Source organism: Geospiza fortis, unplaced genomic scaffold (genome assembly GCF_000277835.1).
Source record: "Geospiza fortis unplaced genomic scaffold, GeoFor_1.0 scaffold41, whole genome shotgun sequence".
NCBI lineage: Eukaryota > Metazoa > Chordata > Aves > Passeriformes > Thraupidae > Geospiza > Geospiza fortis.
Window position 1 is genome coordinate 16,947,000 of NW_005054299.1, and position 23,461 is coordinate 16,970,460.

General features: G+C 36.4%; 1 protein-coding gene across 1 annotated transcript in view; it reads left to right on the forward strand.

The window, feature by feature from the left end:
• Nucleotides 1-23,461, forward strand: part of CRIM1 (cysteine rich transmembrane BMP regulator 1) — a gene marked incomplete at its 5' end in the record, with an annotated part of 172,692 nt that overhangs the window by 96,326 nt on the left and 52,905 nt on the right. Inside the window, 2 exons of the mRNA XM_005416241.2 lie at nucleotides 7,697-7,818; nucleotides 20,468-20,650. Of these exons, the coding sequence (XP_005416298.2) occupies nucleotides 7,697-7,818; nucleotides 20,468-20,650 (305 nt within the window). The remainder of the gene's footprint in view (nucleotides 1-7,696; nucleotides 7,819-20,467; nucleotides 20,651-23,461) is intronic.

Genomic DNA, 23,461 nt, shown 5'->3' on the forward strand with positions numbered 1-23,461 from the left:
ATATTGAATTGGAAAACCTGAAAGACAATGCCACCTAAAGCTCATTGCCCAAGAGCAAAACAAAAAAAAAAACCAAAACATTTGCACTGGGGGAGGAAGTATCAGTGATAGCTATGCAAGCAGTTTCCTTTTTATGGAAAAATATGTGTAGTATTCTAATCTGACTAGGTGCTGAGTTAATGGTATATTTACTCCTCCACTGTGAAACTTGGAAAGGAATTTTTAGCCAGATAAATTAAAGTGACTCTTAATTGTATCTACTTTTAGGTGGTGTTTTATGCTTGAAATTAGAATGAGGTTGTAGTGTCTATAGAATTTGGTTTGTTTCCATTCTTTATAAGCAAGCTGGTGTTTGAACTCTTTCGGCTTATAATAAACTGGTAGATACGTCTTTGTTTCAATTTTTGTTTTCACTTTTTGGTACAATTAGTGTGTACCTTGATCACACTGAATATTGTTTTTTCTCTTTCTCCTGAGACTTCCCACTGTGTTTTCTGTCATTTATTCTACTTAATTGGCCATTAGCTGGTTTGGAAATTGACTAAGTGATTTAGTTGAGAATAATTTCTGACTTGAACAGGCAAATTTCTGTTTGTATCACAGAGATGTTTCACTGTTGTCTTCAGACTCACAAGTGCACAGATGTCTAAAGAGACCCACATACATAATAATGCAATAGAATTATAATTTAGATGCTTGCATTTTAAAAGCAAAGTAGATATGAGAATTCCCCAGCAGTTTCCAATTGTACTTGGAGCAGACAATAATATCAACATTACAGAGGTTGTATGAAGAGTGTGAAGTTGTGTTTCCTCTAGAAAATAGTGGGAAGTGTCATATCAGAATTCAGCAGCCACAAATTCTGCTTCTTTCTTCCTTCTCAAATTATTGAATAGTTAAGAAGTGGAACTGAAGGTTGTGAACCATTTTAAAATGAAAAGTGGTTTCTCATTGCTGTTCTTTGAAATATCATTGGTGAATTTCAGTTTGGTTTCTACAGAAGCATCGCAGTTCTTGCATGCATGGTTTCTACTACACCAAAAGGGTCTTACTAATTGAGTAGAGTTGTTTGATCTCAAAACCACTTAGATTTTAGAGCAAATTTTGGTCTTCATTTTTATTCAAGATCAGGTTGAATGAGACTGAGCAACGTGATGTAGTTGAAGATGTCCCTGATCATTGCCGGGGTGGGACTGGCCTAGACAACCTTTAATGGTTCCTTTCCAACGCAAACCTTTTTTTTTTTTACCTTCCTTAAACTTGTACAGAATTGCCTTGAGGGATTTGAGAAAGGTATTTAATAGCATGAATGGCATGGAAAAACTAAACATTAAATCATTATTAGGGTTTGGGGTTTTTTTCTTGCAAAGAGGAGAAAGTGGTCATGAAATTAAATAGTCAAATAAATTAAACAGTAATGAATTTTTGTGAGGTTTCTGGGGTTTTTTCCTTTTTTTGTTGGTTTTCAGGTGTTTTTCTGTTTGCTTATGGCAAAACCATCTCTGATGGCTTAGTTGTAGAGAGATATGTCAATCAGGAGTAAGAAAGTTTGGAGTTACAGGAATATGTAAGTTTATTAATTACTTATAAAACTATCATCTATAATTGATTTTTGACCAGAAGTCCTCAGGAATCGTGTTTTATTCGTAAGAGGATCAGATATTTGTAATTCCTCATTAAACAGTAGTTGAATAAGAAAAAAATTAGTTTTTCATAATATCAGAAAACTGAAATTTGTATACATCTTAACTAGTACCTTATTTTTTGATTTGTAATGTTATATTATGAAGGATGAAGCTGATAAACCTAAAAAAAGAGTAGCTGAGGTACTCAGTGGTAAAAACCACAGAGACCATCAACAGAAAAAAGCACCTGCTTGGAAAAATGTGAGAAAAACACAGGGTTGAACTAGTTTATGTTGTGTTTTATTTCCTGTACTGATGAATTCAATACATGTATTTGTGTACTTGAAAAAAATCAGCACACTTGAAATGTCAGTGTTTGGTCACTGGTTGTATGCTTGCTGCATCTCAGGCATCAGTCTTTTGCATCTATCCTCTTCTTCTGTCTGGTCCTCAGGAACACAGAGGAGTTGATTTATATTAGTCAAAGGATGAAAGGAAGCTTTTTAGTCAGATAAACTCTTTAGCTCCTAATCAGCTTTGGAATCTACTTGATGTGAATGCCGATTTTTATGACAACCTCCCTTGCTTAGCATCTGTTTGCCATTTCCTAATGCTAATAATATGCAAAAGATGCACAAAAAATGTTCCCTTTCATGGTATCTTTAATTAAAAGCTAGATAGTTGATTTTTGTAATATTTAAAAGCCCCCTGCATATAGAGCTTACTATAGTCATGGAAAAATTCACTGTTATGTTGGGTATCTCTTACAATATCTGGATTTTAAAAAGGAATTCTTACTTGGGAGCACACTAACTTTGATTTCTCAATAAGTGAACCCCCTGAAAATTTAAAATAGGAAGAACTTCCATATGAGTCTGTTTACATAGCAGTGATGTAAAACTTCTGAGCATTAGCAAACAGTCTCATAGTAAGTGTTATATGCAGCTTCCACAGTTTTTCTGTCATCTCTTTAGAGGTTTATTATTGATCTTTGAAATAAAATACTGAAAGATTTCCATGAAAAAAATAATATTTTCATTACTGATTTTCTGAATACTATCTTTAAAACCAAAACAGCATGACACAGTGATACTGAATTTGTGAGCAAAAACACTCCAGTCTGTCTGACTTAGGAAAATTCTAGTTGAAATTCACGTATGGTGGTGTCCCAGGCTTTGGCTTTGCCTGCAGTGGAGGCAGTGGCTTTGTCCTGTCTGCTTAACTCACCTTGTGGATTGAAGTGTGAATAACATGGAAATAATTCTTCAATCATTTTATGAGATTGCTATGTCAATATTTAATTTTGCTGTATCATCATCACTTACATGGCTTGATGGTACTTGGGGTCTTGCAGTTAAACTTTCCTTTGCCACTGTCAAGCTTTGATAATGCTCTTCTGAAAATTCCTGATTGCATGGCATCCTTAAGTGCTTATATTATTAACACATCTGTGCAAGTTTTATCTACTAATATAAGTGTTAATAATGTTAATGCAAATTGTACTAGATTGCTGCAAGGGGGAAAAAAAAGGACTGTGATAAAATCTCCACAGGAATGTGATGTATGTTTCAGGAATGCTTTTCTCTAGTCTCAATGCTTTAGACTTTAATTTTGTTTTGATCCTCAAAATAAATATCCCTCTTGTCAATACCCCCCTGCTTCAACCCTCCCATTCACTGATACTAAATCTTTTTTTCCAGGGTGCCTATTCTTATTTGCACAGCCATTATGCCTTGTGCCTGAAGAACTCATTTGATCCTACCATCAAAACAGCTTTTCTGAGGCTAAGCAAGCCCTTCTCTCTTTAAATCTGTTTAATAACAGAAGTAAATGAACCAAGATAATTGGATTTCAAGTAAAAGTTGTCATTTACAAGTATTCAATTTGAATTTTTTTTTATCTTCTACCTTTTCCTTTTTATACTTTTGGGGACATAAAGAAAAAAGCTAAGCAATTATATTTTAAAAAATACCAAACAACAAAAATCAAACCAAAACAACCCCACCACCAACACACCTCAAACATAAACTAAACTAAGCTTACTTATCTTCTGAAGAACTTTAAAAGCTGATTTTAAAGATCAGGCCATTTATATTACCAAAGGAGTCACCTTCCTCAATCTATAAATCATTGGTTGATGGTGCATCATTTCATTTCTGCTGCTTTATATGCTGAAGTTTGCCTTGCTCAGTTTTTGAAATTTATAGGATTACTGTTGTTGGGTGGGTTTTTCTTGGGGTGGTGATTTTTTGGTGTTGGGTTGGGGTTTTTGGGGTTTTTTTGTTTGTTTTTTTTTAGCCTGAAGAACTGGAGATAATTCTATTTATCAGTCAGATTGATTTTATATTTGCAAAATTTTAGTGCAGCAATCCTCTTCCTCGGGATTCCTGGTTCCTTCCAGGCCATGCCACCACCCTTTCAGTTGCCATAAAGGATCTTAAATTGCTGTTGGATTCTTCTGATATCTTTCTGGGCCCTCTTGTAAAGTCATGTTGTACCCTGGTACAGGACTGTTCTTCCTTGTTAAAAGGACAAGTTCTTGGCTTGACTTGAGTGCTGTTATGGTAATAACATGCCAAGAGGCTTGTTTCCTTGCAACCTTTGCTAATAAGGTGTGTCTGGCAGATACTGGGTGCCAGCTTCCTGGTACCTCAAGTACTGCCCTCCCTTTAATGCTAGGACTCTTGGATGGCACAATGCCATCTGAAGTTGCAGTGGTGTCGCTGCAGGCCATGTGCAGGGAGAAGGTGCCCCGCAGCGCAGGCTTCTCTCGGGGCAGGTTTCCTTGTGGCAGCTTCTGCTGGGACTGCTTTCCTTGGGCTAGCTGCAGTTAGGGGGGCAGCAGCTCAGGACCAGCCTGGTGCCTTAGTGAGCAGTCTGAGCAGCTGAATTTTAGAGAAGTTAGCCTGAGAGGGACCATGGCCACTGTCAACAGAGTTAACTCAAACTGAACTTCCTCAAACCTAATGTTCCATTACCAAGGGTAAGATATACACAGGTGGATAGCTGCCTGTGGCAGAGCACAGACCTGGGCTGCTCCATCCATCCCTCTGCTCCAAAAGGCACTTCAGAAAAATCTAGTTCTATAAAGCTCGTCTTGTTCTCTTGCTGAGAATGGGATCACTTATTCCAGATTTCCAGATGTTGTTTTGGCAGCATGACAGCCATGTTCAGCTACCAGAGTTCCTTGGGTTTCTTTCTGACAGACTTCTGTCTCCAAAACAATGTTTTCCATGCTAATAGCCTGGACAATGGTCAAAGGTTTTCCTAGCAGAGCTGGCTGAAAAGAATGAAGAGTATTTAAAAGTCCATCTGAGATCATTTTCTACTTTGACATTCTCTTATGCACGGATTTTGTTTTAACCAAATGGGAGGTCAATTTATAAAATTTTGGATGTTGAGGTTTTGTTTGCTTGCACTGTGCGTATGTGAAACTTTCATTACTCTAAATCGGAGGGAGTAATTTCTGGAGAAAAAAATGTTGGCTCCCACCAATCTTGTAAATATCTCTTTCATCCCTTTTTATGGAAGATTGTCCTATCTTAAGTTATTTAAAGTGGTGATTCATAGTTTGTTGTGGTTTAGTTTTGTATTTTGGTTTTTGTTTGTTTGGTTTTTTTTGAGCTGGTGACTGGGAAAAAATGAGAGCAGGAAAGTACAAGTTATTAATCTAATAATTTAGTATTGCAGTTCTATAAGTTACAAGGAATATGAGACAAAAACAAAGAAGATAGTTCTGAGAAAGCTTGTTGTGAAGGCAGTAGAACTAAGAGTGGTAATTTCAGCTCATGAAACTTGGAAAATCAAGATTCCATAGAATGTGTTCTATTTTCTCTGAATTTTCAGGAAGTTTGATTTACCTATTTTCCCAGAGGAAAATGAGAATCATTATCAGGATTTTTAATACAGGGCGATTGAAGTGAAACTTCAGTTTTTATTTAGGCTTTTAATACCACTGACAGATTGTGTCTGCACTTTTTTTTCTGTCATATACTTTTAAACTTTTTCATTAGTAACATCTAGTAGGTATTTCTGGGTTTCATTCTTCTCAGAAAGCAAAAACATCTTTCAAAACAGTCTGCTTTATGGAATGTCCTGGTTTTGCATGGGAGGTCCCCATGACCCATGCAAAACCAGGACACTGGGTTAAGGTACAAATTCCATGAACCTGACAGTGCTAATTTTTCTTTTTCATTGAATACTAGAGGTCATATTTTTTCTTCCCCCCCCCACCATCTGCCTGTACTGTTGGAACAGCAGAAGTGAGAGATATTAGTAATTCTCTAAAATTATTTACAGTCATCTTAAAGGGAAACTGCTGACCCAAATCCTTTGTATTTTTTTATCACGTGTAGTAGAAGCCAGAATGCCTTTTCTTCCTTCTACATCTCTGATGGCAAACAACACATGGTACAGAAATAATTAGGTTCCCTCTGTCTGTGTATTTACAAATAAGTTGAGAAGAAAATGTCACAAGCAAAGATGTGGTAAATAAAACTTTGATTTTTGTACTCTTACTTTTTTGTTTAGTCCGTTGTCCTTTACTCTTATGGGAAGCATAGTATTATTAAAAAACAAACAAACAAAAAACCAATCAAACAAAAAAAACCCCCAACCAAACCAAAAGAAGAAACAACAAAACACCAAACCTTGAAATGCCTGCTTTAAAACTGTTGCTATACTGTAGCATCTATGTGCACATAAAGTTATCTTGATGTATTTAGCATTATTTGTGAAACTGACTTTATAGTAACGTGCTTCTGTAATGCAGTATTTTAAGAATCCTTTTCAAATAGTTTAATAAAGGTTCTGTGAGATTCCTTTACTTAACTTGTATTTCTTGCAAATTTCGAGTAGTACCTTACACTGGAGAACATAACAATTTTATCTAACACTGATGAGGTTAAAGGGAGAGATATTAAAAACCTCTCTGTTGAGGGGTGGTTCTCCCTTATTCATTGGATGCTGATCTGAGATGAAATGGCTGTTGGGCAGTTAAGGAGACATGCATGACACAGAAGAACCAAACTTCTTGCTTTTTGAGCATAAAGAATGAGAAATGCAGTAAGGGCTGATGCTGCTTCTTGTTTAATGTGGGGATTATCTTGGGATACTTAAAATATTTGAAATGTTTATTAACAAGTAGAGTTTTTATTTCTTTAACTCATAATTACAGGATCTTATATTTCTTAAGCAGGAATCTTAAGCAGAATTATATAAGCAGGAATCATTGCTGCTTATCCCTAAAATGTGGTCATTGTTCAGGGCAAGAACTCTGTTAAATGTAAACTTATCAAAAGTCTTAAGTGTTTGACTTTTAAACTGTTATGTTAATCATAAAGCGAAGAATCTGGAAGCAAACATGACTATTGTTTCTCTACATTTTATATCTCCCAGTTCCTTAGGCTGTTTTCTTAAATGAGCAAATAAATACTACTTATATGGAGAAAGCAGTCCTTTTAGAATGATCCAAAACTGACCACAGTGTTTAATATACCTAACTTCCCACATTATTTGGCATCACATGTAATTGGTTTCACCTTCTGCAAACTGCACCACCATCAACACCAAAAGAGAACTTCCAATTATTTTCATTCAGCTTAGATTTAATGATTCCAGTCTTCCTTTCTCTTTAATTTTTCCCAAGATTACACTGGATATAATATGGTTTCCTAATGAGAGAACACCCTTCTGATGAAGGGCGCAATTTCTGTTATTAGTGTTTCATCAATTTTAATTATTCAAGACAGAATTGAAGGAGAAGTCTTATTTTGCAAATCTGGAGAACACAGTTATTACAGTTTTCAAATTTTTGCACAGAGCAGAAGAGCACCATTGGTGTTGCACACTGCCAGCTTTTTGTTTCCTTGACAGCCAGTAGAGTTTGGATGGTTAAAAAGAACCCTTCAGGTTGATAAAATGTCTTGGTTGTTGAGTTAATAAAAGATGATTCTAAGACATGAACATGCCAAAGCTCTACCTTGTGCTCTGACATTTTCTCTTGCTTATTCCTTCACCTGGTACGTGGCTTGCTTTATTTACGGGTTGTCCTTGCTGTTCTTTGGTTTCAGATGCGAGTGTCTCACTGGTCTCTGTGGTTTCCCCATGTGCGAGGCAGGCTCCGTGCCCCAAATCGTCTCGCGTGGAGATGGGACTCCTGGCAAGTGCTGTGATGTCTTTGAATGTGTCAATGGTATGTGAAACTTTCTCTAGCACCTCCTCAGGAGGGGGTTTTGTCTCTCTGTGGGATGCTGGGAGTTTGCTTATTTCTTCTTATGTTGTCAAGATCTAAGAGAGTTAATATTCTTGAATTCCATTCAGTAAGAAGGAAGTGGAGGTTTAGGTGAAGATACTGATGTGGGAAACTGTCATTTTGAACAGTTGTCACACTGTTTTAGTTTCTGAAGCACTTTTCTCTGTGACTCAGGGAATTATAGTTTTAGCAAGACTCCCTCAATACATGTCTTTCATATAGTCTTCTGCCAGTAGCAAACACTAGAGGCCTTCTAGAAGTGAAATTTTTGTTAACCATCACAGCTGCTTGTGGCAGCACTCTAAGTGAAGGCATGCTGTTTGGACTATGGGGTTTGCTTTAAGAATCAAATGCAAAGTAATTTTTAACACACTTGTACAATTTTTAGAAATTGTAAGACAGTGTAGGAATATTTTTATCATTCTTTGCTTCCCAATCTAAATGTTAAGAAAATACTTGAAAACCTTAAATTTTTCATGTGAGTGACTCTTATCTGAGGACTGTTCTGTATATAGGGCTGTATATATATATATGTGGTGTATATAGTGAATTGTGAAATTATATTTGACTGTTGGTAAGGGGGAGAATACTCTTGGAAGGATTGCATAATAATTTCTGACCATTAAAGATTACAAGCTGTTGCAGTATTTACTAATTGTCATCCAGCAATATTTGATCTTTAGTGCTATGTGTATCGAATGTTTGAAACAGCCTTTATTTTACAATTGTCACTGCAAATGGAGAGAGAGAAAGATTTCTACAGGAGAAGATCTGTGTTATTTACACATAGCAATATTTTAAATATACAACTGCTGATTCAAAAATAATAGTACGTATAATGGGATATTATATATAAAAATTGAGTTTTCCCATATGAATAAAAGGATTTCTATCATGAAGAGTCACAGATTCTTTAGCTTTTAGAGTAATTCTTTCACTATTTGGGTAAGATTATATAAATGCAACTTATCTACTTTTTGTTTATGTACACTAAAGTAACACTCATCTTTCTTTGTTTCATATTTGTTTCATTCTGCTAAAGTATCATTTCTGAATCTGATTTACCTCTGTGAGACGCCTGAATTCAGTGTTTAATTCAAGATTTACTTTAGTAGTTTGAGCAAGAAATAGAGCCAGTTGCTGATAGGATGTCTCAAAGGTACAGACCACCATGCTAATTGCTTTTCTTCAGCCTGCATGTTATTTTTGAATACTGCTGACTAAACTGTTGCAATATATGTAGTGTAGCAGGTATGAGATGGAGCTGTTTAAGTTTCCCACTTTTTTGTGACATCTTCATGTCCTATTTCCAAGTAGAAGTTAGATTAATTTTTCATTGGTAGCAGTGAATTTGGACTGTCTTTAGCACTGTTGCCCTGGGCATCACTGCCTTATTGTGCACTGTAGCTCACTCCAAAGATCCAAGCTGCTTTTGGATCAAGATTCCTTTTTACCTCTCAGGCTTTCTATACTTTAATAGCCTATGAATACAGAGTAAATTGGAAGAAGAAATAGGAGTTTTTGAAGGGAAGGTGGTGCTACAGAGGGAAGCAGAAAGGGCGGCTTGAAGAAAAATTAAGGTTTTTAGGTTTGCCTTATATCTGTCCTTAAAAACAATTTTTAATATATTCCAGGCCAGTATCAAAATTATCTTCAATAAGTTCCTCTTTAAAAAAAAGAAAATAATCCTGAGGAAACTGGTCAGAAAAGTGAAATACTTTTTGTAGAAAATCACATTTGTCGTTATGTTACTTAGTGCTACAATGAAATTTTATAAACTAATGCTGTATGACATGATTTTAAAGTGCTCCAAGCAAACTTCCAGGTGCAGTTATTAATGATGCTCCATTTTGGAAAGAAGAAATAGTTATAAACCTGAAGATGATCAATTTTTTTATTAACAATCCGTGAGCAATTGTGAAACTACTCATGAGTGTGTGACATTTGTATTTTGTGGCGTATCATTGGTAGAGAAGACAGAATAGTCATAGAACATGATTTGTATTGCTTTATAATTCAGGTGTTTTTCAAATGCATTTTAGCATTTTTTTTTTCGGGGACAACTACTGCAAATAAGCCCTCTACAACCTCTAAATTCCTAGAAAACTAATTCTGACAAGAACTTCTAATTCATGTTTAATGCGATGACAAGCTGGTACATGTGTGTGTATGTGTGCAATAAATCCCAACCATTACTTTTGTCAATTTAAGATGAAGGGGAGGGGGGAAGGTTCTGAGTGAAACCGATAGTTGAATTCAATATTCAGTTCTGGTTTTTTGCAGTATTTTGAAATACTAACAAGTGCAGAGGAGATACAATTGATATCAGTAACAGATGGAGAAAATATCTTACAGTTATAGGCTTAGATCAATTTCTTTGCTTCATTTAAAAAAATGCCTTCAAAGCAAGAAGATTCAAATATGTAAGATCTGGGACAAGCTGTTCTCGGTAGTGAGGGTGGCTAACTGTTGGCACAAACTCCTGGGAGGATGCTGAATTCCATATCTTCATCCTTTCCAATTAGGATTAGATGCCTTTTTAAAGCATGTGTTTTAATCAAATGCAATTTAATGAGTCCATAGATGGTAAGTGGGGAAGTTGTATAATCAGCATTACCAACAAGTTTTGTTAGTTACTTCTGTGTTTGAAAACCTCTGAAAACAAGCAAGAGGATGGAATAAAAAAGAAATGTGCATACTCACATAAGTATAGTTTTCCTGCTATTGTAACATCTATTGAATTAAATAATGAAATAATTTAAATAATTAAATAATTCCTTTGGCAGTGGGTGGGGCGGGGGGGAGCATTCAGGAAGAGTACTGATCATCATTACCTTAAAATAAGGATATCCATTACAAATTACTGTATGTAGACTGCAAAAAATCCAATTTTTATATTTAGGTAACCCTAATTATGGTCAGAGTGTTAAAGCAGGCCATACTTCTGTGATGTTTTTTGCAATTTTGTGCTAATGTGATAGATGCAGAATTACATTTTCACAGTATGTGTAGGCTGGCTTTACTGTGTGGGAAGGAGATTTGCTGTAGTTGTAGAATAACAGTGGCCAGTGTTGAGGAGATAGTTAATAATGGCTGCAAAATACATGTCATGGAGAGACTCTATGGTATGTTCTCTTTCTTGTTTGTCAACAGTTTGGGGACAGATCAGTTATTCTTTTGCAGGTGTTTTTCCTGGATTTAATGTAAAACTGATATAGAAGCTCTACGATACATAAATGGATTTTGTGTGGTTATCTTTGTTCCTGATACACAGTCTCAAACTAGCTTTTTGTTGGTCTAAGAAAAGCATGTTAATCTGTGGCAAAATAAGCTTCTGCAGTAATTACTTCTTTTGCAGATTGTAATGGTGGTGTTATTTGATCATAAATACAGAATTAAGTCAATACACTAGTCTTTATTTTCCTGCTTCAGATTCGTACTGGGTGTGTCCGTATGTTTTACATCATATGCAAACTGCTGCTTCTCATAGTTTATTCTATGATTATATAGACATTATAAATCACCAAAATAACATTTATTTCTGCTTGGAAAAGGATCCTTTCATTTAATTGGAGCTTTTTGTTAAGTAGCTATTGTCTGTAACTGTCCAATCTTTGCATTGATCAAACTTTTTTGGAGATATTTTTATACAAAAAAAAATTTAGAAAGTCCTGACAACAACTTTCTTATGGGTGCGAAGAAAAAAAACTACATTGCAGATAGATTACAATAGTTCTGTGTGATATTTTAAACATCATGAATGTATGCAAATATCAGAGTATTTCACATAAAACTGTTACACAGCTAGAGACATAAAGTTGTGCTTTTTAAAGCACTGCTATATTTAAAAGTTTTCACTATTACGGTTAATGCTTACTGTCATTAGAATGTGATTCTTGTTCCAGAGGTCAGTCAATTGAAAAGGTCAATTTTAAGGCATGCATTGATTCCTTTATTTTGAAGGGAAGCATCTTTGTAAGGAAAATCATTCTGAGCTGTTAAATGGTGGTAGGAAGGAATCCAAAGTTCTCTTTTGACATGATCAAGTTCCTTTGTCGTGATTTATCTAGGGTGAGTATTTGAGCCATCCCTGAGCATACCCTGCCTGGTCCTTGGATGTCAAAATGACAGCTCAGACAACAATGATGGCTGCAACATGTTATTTCTTTTTGCTCCTTTTTCCTTGTCAGGAGAAAGGTCTTTAATGTTTCATTTTTAACTTCAACTTTGCAACTCTATGGAATTGTTGGCAGTAATGTAAAATGCAACAGTGATATGATTTTGTCAGTCATCAGTGCTTAGATGGCTTCCTGGCTCTTTCTCCTAATCTTACATTCTTGATGACCATCAAGAATGTAAGATTAGGAGAAGCCCTAGTTCATGCATGTAACACAATTCTAGCCTGAAGGAGACAGAAGTATGAATTTCTAAATTTAAATCTCTGCCTGCCATAAAATAGTATCGCTAGAGGTATAGCTGAATGCCAACTGAATACATCACTGCTTATTGCATATGGGAATCAGAGATTTGCACAGTGCTGTTCAGTAGTAAAGTTTTCAGGGAAGAGAAGACTACATCCATAGTCAAATGTACTCATTTCAGAGAAGTGTGAAGTCGATATAAAGGAAATAAGGCAACATGGGAAATCTATAGCAGATAATTTCATCTTACTGTATGAAACTGAACAAAGAGGTTTTGTTTGTTGTGTGGTTCTACTGCCCTGTTTCAGGGAAAGTGAGAGTCAGTATTGCTTTGTTTAAAGGCAGACTACGCCGTGAAGTTTCCCCACTTGCACTTACCTGAGAACTGCTTTTCATCTAGAGAATACTAGATAGTATGTGATACTTACTTGGGGAGAATTGAGTGAGAGATTCCCAAGATATGCAGTCTTCCAAAAAATCCTGTATTTTACAGAAACTAGTTTCTTCTGATCCATACAAAATATATTATTTACCAGGACTTCTCTCTGCTAATCCTGGTGTTCTGCTTTACTCATGGGGAGCTTGTAAGGAAAGAAAATTGATTCGGCATTCAATTACAAGGATCAACAAGTGAGTCTAAAGAGATTAAAAGCTGCATGTGCAGCAAGAGTTCAAGTGCTTGGAAACAAGAGTGAGTATCCAAACTTGCCTGTTCTCTAATTAGGTATTGATGCATAGATCTCTTGAATGTAAGTTGCACTTAAAGCACATACTGACTGTGAGCTGTGCCTTAGAAATTTGAGAGAGCAATTACCAGGCATCCTGCAGCTGCTGCCTTCTGTCAGTCAGAGCTTTCACTTCTCAGTAAGTTTCCTTGAAAACAACTGCTACTTCAAAAAATATTGTTGATTGGTTTGTGAAATATGATACATCATGTGTGTGAGTGGTCCTCATCAATGTGTCGGCATGGTTCAAGGTCAAGGGGACCATGCTGCTTTCTGCCGTGGCCATGTGTGAGCTGTGATTTTAGAGTTCAGCTCTACCAAGGATGGCTGTGGAGTTCCAATCCATTTTCCCTGGGAGTTGAGGTGTAGACTTTCATTGCCCTATCCATTGAAAGTGGGACTACCGGATGGATGCATGAAAATAACTGGCATTGATCCTGGGAAGATCAAATCACACCTTCCCTGGGACTTAAGACTTTGACCATTTCTATTCTGCTGATTTAGGCTGTACTGATAATTCCTTGGTGGTACAGAAGTGATCTCCTACATAAGTAAGACCACTTGATGTGACTCATAATCAGTATTCTATAACTGTTTCTGTGAATTTTTTTTCTCATTTGAGAAGATAAACTGGCTTAAAGGAGGCATTTCTTTTTACTCTGTGCCTTCTGGCTATTTTCACGCTTGCATCTCTATACAGCGGTACTGCATTAGAGGAGAGATTAAAAATCCTCTTTAATCACACTTCTTGTCACCTGTTGGTGCACTTGCTCCTCACAGCAATTGCAGATCCATTATTAATCTCATGGTGCAGAAAAGGATAAAGGTCATTCCACTATTTCTAAAAGGGAAGTAACAATGGCCTGTTTGTAAAGGGAGCATCCATGAGTACTGAAAGGATTTGATGGGGAATATAGGGTCAGCAAGGAAAATATTCACCTTAGAAGGAGGAATGAAGTCCAAGTGAAGTACCTCACAGACACCATCTACCATGGAGTTCCCATTATTTATTGCAATAATTTTGGCAGTCTTTATTGCACTTTCATTAAACTTACTTTGTGTGTGCTCTAAAGAAACAAGGATTTGAGCAAGGTAACAGTCTGTCTTGGAGCAGAGAACTAAACAGTCCTAATACTAATTGAACAGTACTGCATATTTCTCTTTGGCCGTCCAAAACCACAGATTTTTGTGGTGGACTTCAAATAGGCATCTGCTTTAAAAAAATTAAATGCGAAATGCATCTTCTGAGATGAAAAAGATAACAAATTGTTTGGTACGTAATAAGGTTAACATTAAAGGAGGATAATCTGATACCAAAAAGGTAGAGGGATTTAGTTGTTGTGGGCTGAGGTTTTGTTTTGAGGTTTATTGTTTTTAGTTCAGTCAGAACATCTGAAAGGTATTTGAAAATCATGGCCAATCACAGCTGGATGAGAATTTGGTCTAGTATAATGAAAAAGTAGGTGAGTCTGCCAAACCAAGTCAAATGTTTTAGATCCTCTGAACCTGTATTATACTTGCCCTAGTCAAATTGGGAAAAGTGTGTGAAACAGTGCAAGTCATTACCAGTTACATTTAAACCAAGAGGGAAAAGAAAAACACAGAAAACTGAAGGCCAGGCAACCTAAAATTCCTGGTCAAAACTAGTCTGTAGATAAATAGATAAAAGAGATGGGGTAGGGATTGTCAGGACCACAGCTGGATGTGAAACCAGACTCAAAACTCTTGAGTGGTTCACTAGGAGCAGGAGGGTTTTTCAATGGGAAGTAGAGACTGAGCTTTAAAAACAATTTTTTTTTTTTAATAAAAAGAACAAAATCTATTTTATTTCTTTTTTGTGGGTAATGAAACACAAGATGCTGTATAGACTCTGTGAAATGATATGGCATATACAAAAAACATTAGATGTCAAATGGTGCAGTTCTGCCTGGGTTTAAAAGTTTTAAAAAAAATTAAGTATATACTTCTAGTGTTTACTTTGGTGAAATAGTAATGGTTTTTTGCCAAAGTGAATTGTCTTGGTAGGCTAATATCTTCAGTGATGTTCTGGCTCAAATACTGCTGGATTTTTAAATTTGGATGAAGTTTCCAATACTTTGGAGGACAAGGTTAGAATTCAGTATTTTTCTCAAAGAATGGAAGACATGGCTAGAGCTGTTAGAACGCCAGACCACAGCCTTGTGTTACAGGTTTGGAGATTTTTTTCCCCCTCCCCCTGCAATTTTTAACTTCTCATGCACTAGAGGCTTCTGACAAATGTCCTGGCAATGCATGATGGGCTGTGCCAGTACCTAATAGTGGTGCTGTTTCAGATGTCTGTGCCCTATTGACATGCCTATGGCTAACCTGATCACAAGATGTATTTTCTCCTGTGATGGACTGACAGAGACCACTGGGATTTAAACACATTCCTCTGTTATGAAGAACATATCTTGCTTCCAAGGATTGTTTGGCAATTTCATCAAGAAAATCTGTCACTGTTTTAGAGCATAGCCACCACCCTCTGTGGCCCCAGCTCCTCCTTTGTTGTCCTGGTATTTTCCAGTAGTAGCACTGCAGGATGTTAAAAAGCAGCCCTGCTTAATTTCTAGAAGGAGTTAAGAGAAAGAAGGGGGATAGCCTTGTAGAAAATCACAGAAACAATCAAACACTAAAACACATGACCTGATGGAGAAAAATTAAAATTGAAAAGCAAAATTAAAATACATTTTATTTGTAAGAGAGGTTGTAGGCAGGGACACCCTGAAGTGTCCTGAGGATGACTCCTCTTAGCAAGAAATTTGTGTACTGGAGGATAGAAAAAACTGTAGAACATGAGACCTTGAAGATGAGAAATGTAATGAAGCTTAGGGGACACTTCCTTTCCATTTGTTTGTTGTTTCTGCCTAACCTGAATTACCCCTTCCATGATTTTTGCTGTGTTACAGTCAATCAAACTGTGGAATTGTTTAATAGGTCGGTTGCATTTCCTCCATTACTGGTGGTTTTAAAGAAAATATTAAGACAGGGATGTATCAGGGAGAGCTGAATTTGTGTTTTCTCAGCATCCCAAGTATCTTTTAGTTTCTTTTACAGACTGCAGTTGCCACAAAATAGTATTTCATTCCTTTAAGCTGTGAAAATATTTTTAAGTAATTGTATAAATAAATGCATTCATTTACAAATAATAGTTTCAGTTTTATTTTAATTCTGGTTTCTCTGTTTCTGGATCACCTTTTTATATGCACAACCGAAGGACTTTCAGAACAGTTCTGTAATTGTGTTCATAGGGAATATGCTGCAATATAATCTACTGCAGTAATAAGGAATATACTGCTTAGGAAAAATAAGCAGCGCAACCTGAAGAGTAAGAATCCAAATAGTTTTTCTACCTAGCTTGTTTTTGTATGCTGGCAAGGCAGCAACAGCATACAGTTGCCTTATAACATTATTATGGGCCAATTCCAATGATATGTAACCTTCTCTTTTTTAAACTCTATCAGCTCAGCTTTGGAAAAATGGAAATCTTTTCTGTATTTTGTTTATACAGACAAAGGATTCAAATTTTTCTGTTTTCTTCCCTTTCATTTAATAGAAAGTTCACAGCACTTACCCAAGTTCCTTCCAGGGCTCTGGTACAAATACTTCTTTATGCTGAAGGAACATTTGAAGTCCTGGAAGCATGAACCTTTTAATCCTTTGAACAACAGAAAATTGTTTTGAATCTTGCTTCTGGTTTGGGAGAGCTGGAATTTCTGATACTACAGAAGAAAATGCCCAAACTTGTCGACAGAGGCTGATACCCTGAGGCATCTCATGTGCTTGGTGTGGCCGTGTGTAGAACTGCTGCCTTGCAAGGGACAGTTTGCCAGACTTGCATGTGTTTCTGAGATGTTCCAGGACTTGAATTAAAGAAAACCATAAGTATTAGGAAACTAAAGAAATCTCAGTAGCAGAATTTTTACTTTGGAGTAGTTCAGCCCGTAAAACTAATATGTATTTCATTAGATTTACACGTAGGAGTGTAAATCTACATGTACATTAAAAACTAATTAAATAAAAAGGATTGTGTCCCTTTGCAGTTCAGATTGGTGATAAAGGCTTAAGAAATGATCATGTAGTGTGAGGCTGTGGGGTTTAGTTTATGTAGTGTGAGGCTGTGGGGTTTAGTGCCACCTTTTTGGGCTCTCACCCCCAGGACAAAAAGGCTGTGGCCATGCAGAGCTAAATTTGTGTCAGAACTATTTTTCTTTTAACTCTGTGGCAGGAACTTTAATGCCAAATCAAGTCAATCGTAGTCATGCTTGACTTTATATAGAAGCAGAGATGTCATTTGTTCTTCCACTGCCAGAAAAAACCCTACATCTTTCTGAAGACCATCCCCTCTGTCCTGGCTTCTTTCACAGATGGGCAGCTGTGTATCAGTGCTTGGGCTGGATCGATCTTGTATTACTGGGTTATCTGAGAGCTAGCAGACACTGAATTTATGTTCACAAAGCCATGGCCTGTGTCTCATGCCCATTGCTTTGTTGTGGTAGTCTGCATCACAAACAGGATTTGGAGTCTCAGATATGTTTAACTGCTGTGTGCTGTGAGGTTTTGGCAGTTTGAATTCCTTTGTGACACACTAAGCTTGAGGAGTCCAACCTGCAGTTTTCTCTTTTTTGGTAGAACAATGAATTCTTGAATTTAGGAAAAGATGCATTTATTTAATGTTAGCTTTATGTTCTTTTGTCCCTTGGTGACTGTCATACTTACATCAATAAGGCAATAAAATTGGCACTTAAAAACAACAAGAAAAAAAGGGGAACTGAAAGATCTTTCAGCATATTGTGGTGGAAGAAACGCATTATTATAATTTCACTGTGTGTTGCTTACTCAAGCTTCAACCTGGCGTATCTAAAGCTAGAGTTCTTCATTTTAGTGCTTATTTTGCCTTTACTCAGTCTCAAGACTGGAGTCTTACAGATGGTTCTAACAAAAGTAATCCTTGTCTTGTAGCTGGATGCATAGGCTTAGGTCTATAGTTAGTCTGGATATATACACTTACCATAAGGGAGGATGTTAAAAATACACACGTAGTGAAATTCTGCAGTGGTTTTCATTGTAGGAATAAAACATGCTGTTTCCCTTCAGGATTTGCAGTTACTTGCATAGTCTTGTTTGGACATTTAAAAATAACAATAATTAATGGGAGATTGTTTCTACTTCTGATGAGGCAGGAATTCATCTCTTCTCTTTGGGTATGGGGGAATCAGTAAAAATCTGGAAAGCTGCAGTCAAAACAGTGAAGCCAGAAGCAAAGGGATTAAAGGCCCTTTGAGTTGTGTTGGCACTTTTCCTTTTTGAGAAGGTTTTTAAACTAACAGCTTGAGCTGCATAAACTTGAAATATTTCTCAAGTGTTTGTTTATGTGAATTGCTTTCTAATGAGGTCATAGCTGTTTTCCCGGACACAGTGGTATTTCCTCCTCTTGCTCTTATTTTTTATGCTGCTTTCTACATTATGCCTTGAAGACAGAACAGGCATGTAAAAATCAAACATTGCTCTGGATACTTCCAAGTTTCAACTCTAATGCTTTACAATAATTTCAAATAATTCAAGGCTGGAACACAATATATGTTGAAAGAAGTGCTTGAAATGCTTTAGAGTTTTAAAGAAAAACTGTGTCATTGTCAAGAGAAACTCAGTTTTTAGCTCCCAGAAGTTAAGGGAATTGTGGTGGATTGAAAGGCATCTGAAAATGCTGATTTTTCATCTCCCGTGTGAGATTGATCACTAAGCAAAAGAAAAATCACCTGACCATAAAGTGGGCACAGTTTTCAACTCTAGTTGGCTAGGCGTTTTATATATATGTAAATAGTCTTTACCATCTGTTCTACAGAAATCAGAAACATGGACAATTGTCCCTTCTTTTCTCTGCTGTTTGCTTCAAATGCAACGAAACGTGGTGGGTTTACTACAGCATTTGATAGTGTTGTTTCTGAAATAAATGGCTTCCTGTTTTCAGAATCTTTGTTTTTTCAGACTAGATTTAAAGCTTCTGAAAGGAACAGACTGGTGGACTAGATACTGCTGTACTTTGGGTGGCTGCTTTCACAAATTTTGGGCTAGTGTCATATGAGGCCAAAATTTTATTCTGAAGTGGCGAGGAGGGAGGGGGCTTAAGTAATTGAGTAATATAATGATGATAGTGTGAAGTCATAATTTCCTAATGACTAATGTGGAGTACTATAGTTGAACATAAATTTGGAGTGTTTTTCCTACAGTGTCTTGAGTCATAATGATTCAGCCCTAAGCCATGGAGCTGCACAGTGTTGTGGAAGTGGGGGGATCAGTTGGCAGGTTGAACTGAGTGGGCTTTGAAAATGAAATGAAAGAAAAATCAACTGTGTCTTTTATATCTGTTTTTGTTAATAGCAACATATTTCCTGTTTAACAGTATCTGTAAAATAGGTGATGGAGGAGGGTTCATAAATGTGGGGTAACGGCAAGGTCAAAACCTCTATGAAGACCTTGTGATATATGCATGCTGTGTAGATCTTCATAATCTGGAACCAAATGTCTTTGGTATAAAATAATAATAATGATGAGAAAAAGCTGATTAAATCTGCAGACTGTTTCATTGGTTTAATTAGCATCTTTTTTTCCTTTTTTTGAATGTTAACAAAGTAAACGAGCAATGTTCTTCCCAAAACACTTAAAAATTTTGAGAAACTCTTAGTTTCCCACAAAGTTTGGCTTTAATTCTATGTCAAGGCTCTGCTGTAGATGGGGGCATACAAGACCTACCGATCTTATGTTTTTGAAATGCTAAAGTGATCATGTAACTATTATTACAATTGAGGTTTGGGTTTTTTGTGAGGAGTTTGGTTGTAAGCTGGCTATTACAGCTCCAGGTTGCTTGAAAAAAGAAGTGTTCAGTTCTGCTTAACAGATCATGCAGTCACAAAATGTTTGGGTGTTGGTTGGTTGGTTGATTTTTTTAACCTATCAATTGGACAGCTTTTAGTGCAGTTTATCTACCTGAGTACCAAGTGCTTCAGAGAGGAAGATTACACTTAAGAAACATCAGGAACTGACTTCTTAAAACAGAAAAACATATTGTTTCATGTGCTGAAACTTGAAGTAGCTTCAGGTTCATTGAGAATGAAAAATATTTAGCACCTACAAAAAAATACCACCACTGCAGCCTTTTTCCAGGATTTTAATTTTTCTAAATTGAGACTTATAATTGTAGACAGTTGTTCTGAAGGGTATTTTGAGCAGCATTTTATTTTCTTCCATTGTTGAACAGAAAATAAAATATACCATGTTCTTAAAATGAAATTGTATTTGACTTTACAAGATGAAAAAAAAATCAACTGTCTCTTTTATATCTGCTTTTGTCAGTGGCAGCATAAGCTTAACTATTTCCTCTTTAACAATATCTGTAAAACACTTTTTTTCTTTTTCTTCTTTCAGAAGTGAAGCCAACTTGCATATTTAACAGCATGGAGTATTATGATGGAGACATGTTTCGGATGGATGCTTGTCGATTTTGTCGGTGCCAAGGGGGAGTCTCCATTTGTTTCTCTGCCCAGTGTGGTGAGCTACACTGCGACAGGTACTACGTGCCAGAAGGAGAGTGCTGCCCAGTCTGTGAAGGTACAGTCTCTTGTTAATCCTCTCTGCTTTTAATTCTGCTGCTTTTTTTTCCATTTATCTGTTCAATGGAAATGAGCAATGAACTCATTGAGCTTTTGTTCTTCTGGAATTTGCAGATTCCTCCATAATTCAGTTTATTTCTATATTTTTGCTGTGCCTGAATGTGCTGTCATGTTCTTTGCAGTGCTCCTCTGGCCTTGACAATACTTCTTAGACATGGTCAAGTGTGCCATGCTTTTTGGGGGGCCTTCTTGACAAATGACATAAAAAGCTGTTTTTAATTTCAGCACAGACATTGAGACAGGTATCTCCAGAGATGTAGTTGTGACCCTGAGACAAATTTTGTTTGCTTTGCAACCTCCTTCTTATTCTGTTCAGCTGGAGTGATGCACACAACTTCTTTCCTCTACAGTTACAGAAAGCAATGGGGCAGCAATCCGATGCCAGTTTTCCTCTTCCTCCTTTGCTCTGCTGAGAGCCTTGCTAGCTAGGCCTGCAGTCCTCCTAAAAAAGGCTCTGTGGGAAATATCACATTGACCCTCTTGCTAATACTAGAAAGTATTGGAGTAATATTCTGCCAGAATAAAACCAGGATTCCAGCAGAGGAAGATTGGGGTGGTGCAGGCACTTGGATCTTGCCTCATTGAGGATTAGCTTATGGCCACCAGGTAGGGAAAAGGCCTGTGAAACACTTTTAGTCCCTTAGTTTAAATGTGGACTTAGGAATATCTTCTCAATAGGTGAAATCACCTGGAAATCTGAAATCTTCTCAGAGGAGAGTCTAGTAATTACTGTGAATTTCAAACACTTTGCAGTCTCCTTAATACCATTATTCCTGTAGTTCTTTGCAGGAGCAAATAAGCCAGAAGATCCGATATAGTCGCATTTTATTCCAAGCAGAGGATTAGAAAGTAAAGTACCTCATAAAAATACATCTCATAGAGGCAGCTGTAAGAGCTGGACCTTCTCACTCAGCACAGGATCTGGTGAAAAATAGCTTGTTTTGTTACAAGCTACTGAAAGCTTCAGAGATTTAAACCCAAAACCTGGATAATAAAATATCAGGTGGGAAAGTTTGGAAGTATTTTTTTAAAGAGTATTTGTAATTTTTTAATGTTTTGGTGTATATTTTACGTATTTTAGTGTCAGTTTGTATCATGTTGACACGTGGTGTTCACATGTAGAGAAACTGAAATGCAAATGTTGTAGATTTAAGTATTCCAGAGAGGTACCAATCTATGTTTGCCCTGAGTTTAAGACCTGGCCTAGACATTCATTGCTGACTATACTTGAAGGGAGGATCCTAGATTTGTGGTCTTTCCTGGTGCAGTTGCACCTACACTTACAAGAGCCTTCATGCTCTAAAAAAAAAATAAAAAAAATCTGTGATACACTGTCATTTAATGTAAGATTGAAAAGGTCTAGAGAAGGCATGTCTGGTGTGGTGAACTCTCCCAAGTAAGTGCGGATCCACTCCTGAAAAAGCTGCTGTAGGATTTGGATTTGGTGACTTCATAGAATATATAAAATCTCTTGGGTTCATTTGCTGTGATTACTATTTTTTCTCATATGTGAATATTCCAAGATTTGGTATTATGAAATCATTGTGACAATATATATACATGTATATCTATATATCTGCTCTATCTGTCCTATCATATTCAGATATAGGTGCTGATTTTCCACATTGAACTTGCAGATCTAGATATGTCCCTTATCCTCTTTGATGATTTAAATATTCAGCTACCTTATTATTTATCAATAAACTGTTCTGTCATATCATCATACCACAATAAAATTTGATTTCTCCATTTTTGCAATGTTTCCATCAGACTAGCAAGAAAACCTGGTGACATTTCATTTCAGATTGATGAGTTGGTGTGTATTAGTTTGCAGTGGAAATTTCTTCTTTAAGACAGGTCCTTACTAAGAATAAAATGGATAACATTATATAATTATTGTGTACACTCTTATTTTTCTACTAATGACTGTGGCTTAATACCAAGTTACAGGGTCCTTCATCAAACCACCTGGTGGTATATGTCTTGCTTCTTTCTGTTGTGTATTGTTTTGATAAGGGTTATGGCACTAAATGAAGGAAATCTGAATTCTGAACGATTGGATAGTAAGATGCATGGTGGTTTTTACTAGAAATCCCTCTTGATTTAGTGACATTCTTTTAAGTGAGCCTAGACAACTGGTTCCTTTAACATATTATAATTGTCCTGGTTCCTTTAAACACTCAAAAAAAAAAAAAAAGATGGTTCTGGTCCCTTTTTAAATTACTTGGGTAAAGTTGACACTTAAATTGACAAGGTCATGTATTTTAAATGGGCAGAACATATCAGCCCACTCATTCATGTTTTTCTAGTTGCTGAAGAAGTGGCATTTTTTCTACCTGCTCTTCTTCTGTTGAGTATTTCATGGCTTGTTGTCAAGGTGATTAGTTGCTTTCTACAAATATTTACTTGATTATAGAAATTATCAAAAAAAACCCCAATGCTTTTTTTCCCCAAGAATTCTAAAATGACAAGTACTAAATTTGGTGTGAGTTGTGAAGTACAGGCAGAAGCCCTTCTTGGCTTAACTCCAGGAGGAGTTCTTTCCCAAATTTCTGTAGGCTATATCAGCATTAGGAGATGTAATTTATAGCTTTAAATGCTACTGACCTTTTGAAGGGTATCAGGAACTTTGTGCTTTGAGTTGCATAGAAGACTATTGCAAGTAGCATAAGTCTTGTATGCCTTTTCTGTGCTTTTTCTGTATTCCTCTGTCAATCAGAATCCTGTACATAGGTTGAATGATAAAATT